The sequence below is a fragment of the Lipophrys pholis genome (genome assembly GCF_963383615.2).
Source record: "Lipophrys pholis genome assembly, chromosome: 3".
In the NCBI taxonomy this organism is placed as follows: Eukaryota; Metazoa; Chordata; class Actinopteri; order Blenniiformes; family Blenniidae; genus Lipophrys; species Lipophrys pholis.
In genome coordinates, this window is record NC_137627.1 from 4,655,094 (window position 1) to 4,665,575 (window position 10,482).

At 41.5% G+C, this 10,482-nt stretch overlaps 1 protein-coding gene across 3 annotated transcripts in view; it reads left to right on the forward strand.

Moving 5' to 3' along the window:
- pax3b (paired box 3b) overlaps positions 1 to 8,817 on the forward strand; it is a 33,808-nt gene extending 24,991 nt beyond the window's left edge. Inside the window, exons 8-9 of one of the 3 annotated variants that reach the window (XM_080460464.1) lie at positions 2,781 to 3,060; positions 7,989 to 8,817. In XM_080460464.1, the coding sequence (XP_080316590.1) occupies positions 2,781 to 3,060; positions 7,989 to 8,023 (315 nt within the window). In that variant the 3' untranslated portion in view covers positions 8,024 to 8,817. Of the gene's footprint in view, positions 1 to 2,780; positions 3,066 to 7,988 lie in introns of all 3 variants that reach the window. The other 2 variants (XM_080460463.1, XM_080460465.1) reach the window with 2 other exon arrangements.
- Positions 8,818 to 10,482: the final 1,665 nt, after the last annotated feature.

The following is a 10,482-nucleotide window of genomic DNA, read 5'->3' on the forward strand; positions in this document are numbered from 1 at the left end:
AAAAGAGAATTACAAAGTAAATCATAAAAATAACCTGGATCTTCTCCAAAGTATTAATGAGTATCGTGTTTCAATTTTAGTTCGCAAACTTAAAATTGAGATTGGATTTTATTTTCGTTTTCCCCTAAATGCTCGTAAATGTCTTTTGTCTGCAATATTTATTTTTTTTTACCTCTTTATATGAGTGCTTTATTGAAATATCTGCAGTCCTTGAACACAGTGTATCATTGTGCCTTAATGTGTGTGGCTGGTTGTGGTCGTCTCACCACTGTGGGCTGGAGCTCGAGCTGAATGGAGATACACTCACTGAATGACCTTAGTATACAAGGCTCTGCTGGCCTTAGTTCCTTCCTACCTATGTATTCTTCTCCAGAGAACCAACAGCCATTATTCCCTACGCTCCAATGACATTCTTCACCTGCGTGTTCCTCGTGTTTGGACTGAACTGGGAAAGCAAACTTTTAGTTTCTATGGCCCCTCAGCCTGGCACTCCCTCCAAACCGGAACTAAAATGGCCACAGGGTCAATCATATTACTTCATATGACAAAGATTTAGGTATAATATCAATGACAAAATAACACTATGGAGTATAATTGACCAAATTCTAACAGTTCCAAAGAGTTCCAGGACTTTTGCCTCTGTTATTTTTCCTTTAAATAATTATACAGCCTGTTAAAAGCAATAACAACATCTTTTTGAATGTTTGCCTCATATAGTTTGGGATTAAAAGTGTTTTCAATAAGTTTCAGAATATGTGTAGAAAGATATAATTCTATCCCCTAGAAGTTGTCGGGATTTTAAAAAGACAAAGCATTTATATAATCCTGTTTTTCCAAATACCATCCAAATAGTGACATATTGATATCATGCCAATGTTATTTCAACCCGTTCGAGAACACGCAGCTCGTTTACCTGTACTGGCTGACGAACACAAAACTTTCAGACGTACAGAGATGCTCTCCAACAAATATAATAACAATATTGCAGCAGCCAGATGCAGGATGATCACAGTCATGTGTATGAGCAACCCCCCCCCCCCCCCCCCAACCCCCGACACACACAAAGCTACACTCTAGCCCCAAGGGGAAGCTTCTCGTGATTGCATTCTTAAAATGTTTGCCTCCACATTCTTCCACGTGAAAGCAAAGGTTCTAATTTATCTGTATATATTTCATACGGCGGGGGGAAAGAATGTCCCGTCTCACATGTTCCCTCCCAAACCCGCCGCTGCCACCTCCCATTCCGACATTCTTTCCTTCCGCCAGCTCCTGCGGACGCACTGATTCAGGCCGCCGGCGATGTGCAGCGCCGTCAATATACTAAAAACGCTGCAGCACCGGGACAACTCGCGGCCATCTGACTGGGCTGAGCGAGGCTCCGTAACAAGAGAAATGATCGCTGGCGGTTGAGCAAAGAGGGAACTGGTCAAAATAACATACAAAATGTTAGCCGACTTCAATCCGACGGCTTGGTTTACCACTCGCAGGGTTTCTCTTCTCGACTTCGTTGTTTCCCCCCCGATCTCCTTCTGTTTCAACGGAACCCTCCGAACGCTGGTTAATTTTTTAGGAAAATGTTACCAGGCACAAGAGGAAACACAACTCCCCTCTCAGAATCAACATGGACTCCTCTGCTCACCACCCCTGCTTGGGAAATGATTTAAGCAGGACCATGTGTGTGTGGATGTAGAATAATATGTCACTTAGAGGGCCTTCAGGACGCAAAGAGCACCGTACCTGCTTCCTATTAGGACAACTGGAAGAGCCTGGAGGCCTTTGCTCTGCCGAACAGGAGGTGGGATATGATACATTTAGGAGTAGCAGGTTCAGTTAGCGTCACCTTGTGGTGAAGCCAACCTCCGTGCTTTATTTACAGTTTACCGTCCACTTTGATGACCGGCAGGTAAATTCGAGCGGCGTCGCCGCTCTGTTTTGAAGCACGTCAGAACCCACTGCCCCACGGCTCTTTTCCGTCCTTTGCCAGCCCAAGAGTATTTCCCCCAAATTTGATTATCTGGTTGCTAATAAAGACCAGGTCAAGAGCCAGCAGACTCCTCAAGCTGAGCTCACGTTCACTTCTCCTTAGTGTTATCTTCTCCCATGCATCTCTAAGAGATAAGCCGCTATCTCACGCCGTAGGTTCTAAAGGGAATTTTAGAATAAGTATAGCCACAGATCGGAGACAAATTGCTTAATTCTTCCGTTCTGGCGCTATCTCTGTCCGCGACAGGCTGGCCGGGAGCTTTTTGATGTCTGCGAGGAGTCGAGGGGGGATTTCCTTTGTGCGCTTGTCTCACACACACTCTTGTTGCTTGCACACTCGAAATGAGAGATATTCTAAAAGGCTTGGCAGAAACTACCAAGGGAAATGAAATCTTGTGGAGACAACGAGGATTCCTCATTGACTTATTCCAGCTTTTCAGAGGTGCAGATACATTGTTATTGTAGTTCAGAGTTTTCGGGTATCTCTACTGGACTTTATCCTATGTAGTTTTACAGCTTGTAATGCATAGTTTGGGACTGTAATCACGACCCTCAGCATCATGTGACTTCCCATCATCAAGACTAATTTCAAGCTTATTGGATTATACTGGAACATATAAGAAAGACTCCCATGTGAGGATTTTCTGGAGTAAAAGGAACAGGAAGATCTCAAAGTAAACTTTTACCTACCATAGAGATCAGTGATGAAGGAAAATACCTTCCCCTCCTGGCATTGACATATGAAGTACAGCTTCAAACTGAATGGAAATGCGCTGCTCTCCCCCTCCTCCCATCAGGTGATGGGTCTCCTGAACCCCGGTGGCGTGCCGCATCAGCCTCAAAGTGACTACGCCATCTCCCCTCTGACGGGCGGCCTGGAGCCGCCCGCCGGCATGGCGGCCAGCTGCAGCCAGCGCATGGACCACATCAAGGGCCTGGAGGGTCTCACCAGCGTCCCCTCCATGTCGGCTCTGCCCTCCCTGCCAAGCTCCCAGTCCTACTGCACGCCGTCGTACAGCTCGCCGGGCTACACCGTCGACCACGTGGCGTCCTACCAGTACGGCCAGTACGGACAAAGTAAGGTCAATAGCCTTCTTCTTTTTTTTTAATTGAAAAATATCCTAAATATGTGGCACTAAAAATGTATCGTGGCATGTTTCGGTCAATGTTTTCACACATTACATCTAAAAAATTACAAGCTTGAAACATTTTGTTTTGAATTTTAATTAAAAAACATCAGATCTTAAAAGATTTTTTAAATATTTTCACATACAATATTTTTAGATTTTCACCCCTTTTAAGAATAAAATTTAAAACAATTTTAGGATAAACCAACATATTTCAGTTTGTCTATATAAAAAAAAAAGTAATGTATGGAGGTTTCAATGTATAAACTAAATAAAAACTTTATTATATTCTAAACAAAGGTGTGTGTGTGTGTGTGTGTGTGTGTGTGTGTGTGTGTGTGTGTGTGTGTGTGTGTGTGTGTGTGTGTGTGTGTGTGTGTGTGTGTGTGCGTGTTTGTGTGAAATATATATAAAAAAAAAAAAGATCTTATTCCACATTCTCCATCACATGAACATAAAAAAGCCACAATGCAGTTTTTTAAAGTAAAACACCTTTTAGTATACAACAACAATCATACAAATATATACCCAACTGTTATATAACTGTAGGGGGTTTAAAAATCTCAATCTTTCTCTCTGTGATGTAATTGAATAATGTCACATTGAATAGAAATCCCTAAATAAAATACAGTAGCAGCCGTTAATATATCATGCAGTCATTTTAAATACGATGTTTCTGTCAGTATTTTATGGAAAAATTGGTCCTTCTGAAGATGTGAAGAGTAACGAATGCCACTTTGCTTCTGAGATTCAAACATTTTCAGTCACACAGATCAAGTTATGAGACGAGATGAGGTTAATGAAACATCTACTAAAGGCCGAATGTGTAGACTGCCCGCAGAAAGTCAAAGTTTCCTCAAGTTGTGTACACAACTGAAAACATACATTTTTTTTTTTAAAACAAATTTGACTAAATCTCAATGGCCCATTCAAGACGAGAACAGCTGTGTGAGTATCAGGCGCGCTGGTCCTCGTCCACCTGGTCTGTATCCTGCAATCATGACTTTCTTCGAAGAAGTCGGAAAAATAAAGTGGATCTCATGCAGGTAGCTGCAGCCCTGCCTGGTCGAGGCAGCCAACATCTTGGGGGTCCGGTCTCAAGTGTTGGGGTTAATTGTGCAGATCTGATTCCATCTGCGAGGTGATTGGCCCAGCACTGATACTGAACCCTGCGGTCGCAGTCAGCTCCCATCACGTTAACGCAGCGCCCCGATAGGCCTCCCCGGGCCGCGGCGAGAGCCTCTTTTCACTTCACATTACCGTTACCTCAAGGGTTAAAATCAACTTCAAACAAACGTCCGTCTGACTTTGGAGAGCAGCGTCATTTTCCTGCCGCAGCGTGATTACAGCGGCCGCCGTTTCCAATTTTGGTTCCATGTTGTAGGGTTGGGGAGGCGGAGTGGGGGTGGGGGGGGGGGTGGGGTTGACCAATCAGGGTCATCCACTGACCTCAATGTAACCTTGAGACAAGCGAGAGCCTTCAAAGAGCGTGGCAGCGGGCCAATGGGCCTGCCTCTGTGCAGCTCCGTGGGGCGGCAGGTATCAAATGAATATCTAACTTAATATCCGAGAGCAGCAAACGTCTAATGAAATATCTTGGTCCGACATCTTCAAGTGGACAGAGAGAGGAATTAGGGCGACACACATGAAGAAAGCATGCGCAGGCCTCTAGGAGGCAGCATTCGGGACACACGCACACACCTTCGCGGCGTTACGGGCCCGAGCAGCCCCATCTTGATGTGATTAATCAGTGCGACTGGATAGCCGGTGTGCGGTTGGGTTTGGAGCGGCGGAGGAAAGGTCCTTTCTGGGGGTGGACGGATCCTAATAGCCTCTGGCAGGGCGGCGATTGGAAACAGGTGCTCGGACCGAGGTCAGCCGGGGAAGCAGCGGTTGATCGGTGCCGCTCCGGGTTCCAGCGCCTTGACGACACGGCAGCCGCGCTGCCTCACGGAAATCACAGAGGCGATTCGTCAAACGCTCGTTTGTTGTTCTTGAGGTAACGTCTCGGGATTGCTGGAGGCTGGCGTGGCAGGTTTCACATGACGCTGTAGGAAGGGTCACCTGCCCTGGAACAGTGGAATCCTTCAAAATCAGGACAGCTCCTTTATTTACTCGCTCTGGAGGCTGATAGGAGACTTCATCGTGGCGATTAGATTTCCCTTTTTGCAGTTTTCTTCCTTCTCGGTCACGATCATTCAGAAACAAAGTATTTTGCGTTCTTCTTTTCACGCACGTCGGGTTTTAACGCATACCTTTGACATGTTTTGACGACGTTCTTCCGTCTTCATCGGAAACGTCGCGACTGACGACGACGGAAGTAAAACCGTGGAAACATGTCAAAGGTATGTGTTTCCTTCCGTCGCTGTTCTTTCGTCTTCGCCAGAAACGTCAGTTGTTGAGTTTGGGTATCAATTATTGAGAAACAGTATTTTGCTTTCTTTCTATTCAGGTTTTTCGCACTTTGGCATGGTTTTATTTCGTCATGACAGAAACGGCATGATTGACATTTGTGATGAACAAAAAAAAAAAAACGGCATAACAAACATAAATGAACTGATTCAAAACGACCCAACATGAACGTTAATAATTTCAAGCTTCGTCTCCCAACGTTACGGTCCAAATCCCCAAACGTCACCCAACTGAGGAGCATCACAAAACCTTTTAATTTATGTTTTTATTCCAATTTAGAAATTCCTTTTCAAAATTAAAAATGAAATGATAGTTTGCAAAAACTTTTTTGCTTTTAGCATTATATACTCTCTTATTATCAGCGACTATAAAGAAGTTAATTTCACCAATAAAAACGTATTTTGATAAAAAACCCTGAAATCCTTACTTTGCGCTTTAATGTTTAAAACGTTTACATTTATTTATAAAAAAAACAAAAATGTTTTTCATCTTGATTTTTGATCTTTTGATTGTTTTTCTGATTAGATCTTATATTGAGACGTGTTCGTTATATATTTAGCCAAAACTATTTCATTAATATCTTTCTATAAGACAGATTGGATTATATTGTTCATTTATTCACACATGATTGAATGTGAATAAATTCAATATGAAGCAGACTCTTCAGTAGAAATATAGGAGGAAGATTGAAGTGAATTAACCCTGTATACTGCACTCAGTGTATTCGGAAATAGAGAAATTCAATATTCGGGTTTGGTAACAAATATTTCAAGAGCTGCTTTTGTAGGTTTAGTCTTTTAAGAGCTATAGTCTTGAAAACACAACTGAATGTTCGTTTGATAGAAAAAAAGCTCTGAATAGGTTAAAATTATCACTGAATGTTTTCAAAAAGCTTTCAAAGTCCTGGAAGATTAATTAAAAGCCCGATGTCACAATACATGCTCTATATAACTAAAATGCAGCGAGCCTACATACAGTATATATTGTTTAATTTGTTAATTATGAAATATATTATTGATTGTTCTCCTGGTTTGGATGTCACTCCGCTCTAAATTTCCCTGTTAGTGTTGAACGCTTCAATTCTCTGCCGGCTTAAACCACAATCCAGAGGAGATTTATAGCGTCGTATCGGTTTCACTCCGTTTGATGTGTGTTTATTGTCCGCCGGGCTCCGAGTTTTATACTCAACTTGAGCCACCGACAAAAAAGCTGAGCCGTCGACGCTGCTGCAGCTGCTCTCGCAACAGGAAATCACTCAGAATATGACAAGAGAGTTTTTCTTCTCTTCATTTCACTGAGGCGCTCACAAAATGTTTGTTGTTGATGTGGTTATTCATGCATGCGTCGTACCGTTGCACTAAAGAATGGAGTCACGTTTTATGTCAGAAAGGGGCACAGTCGGGGATTTGTCATCGTATCTGTCACGGTAAAACGTCAATGATATGATGAAAACTGTGACAGTAGTGTGGGAAGATTACTAACGTACAGTTTTAGGACTTTACAAGCTGAACTTCTGTTCATTTCTCCTTTGTTTGATCAACTTTATATCTTAAGAATCTCGCCTGTGCTTTACTTTCACCACCTGAGGTGTTCAAGGACAGCGTCGCTAAGCCCTGATTTCAGTAGTTTGAAAAGGTGCAGTCATTGGCTTTCAGAGTCGCTTCCAGTTCATTAAATGACAATTGTTTTAATGAGTTTCGACAAAGAAAACTTACTACTTGAGTAAAATGGACCTCAAGTCTTCCCAAAAATGAAGTCAAAAAACTATTACCAATCTATTTTGAATCAAACAATTGATCGTTATCGTTTGTTCCTTCTTGATAATCAAAGGATTTCTTATTAAGATTCTGGTATTGACTTATTATTTGCTTATATTTCATTATCAAAAAAAGATAAGGATTTAAACAGAAAACATATTAACACAAAAATAGAAATGCTATGTCTGTAGCAAATACTTCAGTTCTCACTTGTTCCACAGGCTGCAGAGCAGTTTGGAGCCATGCTAATAACATTACTTGTATATGCGATTGTGATATTCACTGAAAGAAAATCCCAAACTGTCAAAACTGTCTTTACATAACTCCACCCACAGCTATCCAAATGATTCAGTTTAGAGAGTGTAACACCTCCCCCCCAAAAAACCCCACAAAATTTCCTTTTTAAAACCGTTAACTTTGATTTATAGCAAATGAATACTAAAGTTCTCTATAATACTGAATTTACAGGATGGTAAAACTGTGGTTATTTAATAAAATGTCAGTGTTTCTATTTGCTTTTTTATGTAAATATACATTAATTATTATTTTTCCTTGTCCTCACACTGCTCCATTCACCTCACATCGCCCAAACACTAATCCCACGTGAACAGCAGCCACATGTTAACAGAATGGCACAAAGTTGTTTGTTTCACCGTCCTTTCACTGAAAACCATCTTCACCACCGTTTCATGTCTTTTGAATCCTCCAGGTGCCATTCCTTATCTGAGGCCTGAGATCACCTGACGGACATTTGGGCGGGAAACTCCTCCTATGTGGACCAAATTTTTTTAATTTTATTTTATTTTTTTAAATCTTTTTTTGTTTGTACCAGGATGCATTCTTTCTGCTGCAGGATATTAGCTGTGTGGGGGAGCAAAAGGGACCGCAGAAGGAATATCGGCGCAAAGAAAGTGACTCGGAGTTGTAAAAAAAATCCGCAGACTTATCTCCGAACGGCCCGGCGGAAAGGAGCGTGTTTACACGTCCGAGCGCCACGTGAGCGCTTGTAAAATTCCAAGTATCTCCAAATGAATCCCCCGAATCGTAGGGGAGGGGGGCGGAGGGTGGGGGGTAGGGGTGGGGAGGGGGTGGTGGTGGTTGAAAAGGGCTTTGTTGATTTTATTGCATTTATTTGAGATGTCCGCATCCCACACATGTAGAGAAAATTCCAGAGGGAACGAAAACAAACGCCGGCCAAACGAATCTGTGGGCTCGGACCGTATCCGAAACTCTAATGTACACCACAGCTGTACTGCAGAGAAAGTTCATTCAAACATTCCTCCCCCTCCCCCCTCTTGGTCCCCCTCCCTCCCTCCTCTCTTACCTCCCTGCCCCTTTCTGTCTCGCTGATGTTTTGGACGGCGGGGCAAAAGACCCTCGGCCTTTTGTAGTCTTTCCAACTCCATGGAGGTCAAGGGGCGACTTCAGGGAAAGTGACAGATGAGAGAGCGGCGGCGAGGTGGCTTTAGAGGAGGGGAGGGGACCAGTGAGATCGATCACAGGGTTTAAAAGAAAAAAAAAAAAAAAACTCTTTAAAGATCCTCTCAAAAAAAAAAAGAAAAAAAGCCACCGGGTCACAAGTCACGAGTGAGAGACACTCGAGAAAGCGAGAGAGTTTAAGAGCAAAGACAGCCATTCCTCCCAGCTGACCAGAAGTGCAATATCAAATGTCGCAGAGTCAACCTCGCTATTAAAACAGTAAGAAGAGAGAGAGAGAGAGAGAGAGAGAGAGAGAGAGAGAGAGAGAGAGAGAGAGAGAGAGAGAGAGAGAGAGAGAGGAGAAAAAAAAAACCCTCCTGAAGTCTTACGAAAATCTCTGGATTCAGACTCTGGATCCAGTTTGGGACTTTGTAAAGGAACAACATGTGTGCCTTTGAAGGTTTCCGAGTCCAAAACAAATGGGAAACATTGTTCGTACAGTACGAGCTCATCGAGGACGAACGTCACCAAGGAGCAACGGACGTCCAATCAAGGGAAAATTGAGGAATGACAAAGCCAAAATTACTTTAATTTTATTTTTTTATTCCAAACCTTCATTTCAGAAAAGTTGGGACATCTTGTAGAATAAATACAAAAGATTTTGGCAAAGTTTCAATCGTAAAGCGTTGATTGGAGTTTGTGTTTTTCCACTTTGGAAGTGATTCTGGGCCACATTTTGAAAAAAAAAAAAAGAATAAACTGGCAACTTGTCGGTGGCCTAATTTAGTCAAGAATGATCATCCCAGAGAGACAAGACAAGAAAATCCAGAACAATCCTGAGGACATCAAGGATGGAGACGAAAAAAAATCAATATTCAGTGATCTTGTTTACTTAAAAAATAACACATGAACACATAAATATTCACATTTTTGGTGGGAGACGAGTGTATATAGTCGTGTACAGGAAGAGATAAACTGATTGTCTTCAGTTTTTTACCATAAATTGGGAAATATGAAATAATTTTGCTTTTTGGCCATAAAAAAACATGTATTTATTTTATTTGTTTGTTTTAACAACTGCCAATGAAAAAAAAAACACGTAATCTAAAAATATTTTAATCAGACATGTAAGTAGTTGTCCTTTAAAAGAGGAGTTTGTAGTTGAGTTTGAAACTCAACTGCGTGTGGTCCCTGACCTAAAATTTATTTGACACCTCTGGTCTGAACATAGTTTTAGTTTTAATCACTTCAACCATTTTTTTTTTTTTTTGCCATCACCTGTTTTGTTCCTTGTTTGTCCTCAACCTAATAAAACATAAATGTTACAAGGCAATTAAGATCATTTAACCCTCCAGTAATAGGCCACCAACTCACTTTTGGGTCATGAAACACTTTAATGAACCCGAGTAATCATGAACAGGACAAAACTGAAAACCATGCTGCACTAGATTTAATGTATGAGGGTACATTAGTGCCCAAAACATGACAGTGCCCTAGACATTTTTAAAAGAGCATCATTATTTGTCATTTATTTGTGATTTTGGGGGGAAAAAATGACCGTCACCTACATTTCATGATTTATAGCTTAAAAATTTGTATATTTCTTCTTAATGTGTCACTTATTTAAGATATTTTTACAGATTTTTGATATTAAAGATACAATCAGGTGGTTTCGTGCACCAATTTATAGTTAGAGGCGCTTTTCCATATCAAAAGATAAAAAAGTTTTGATACATGAAAAATTTGAGTGTCATGTTTTAACATCATTTACTCAAATTCTGAAT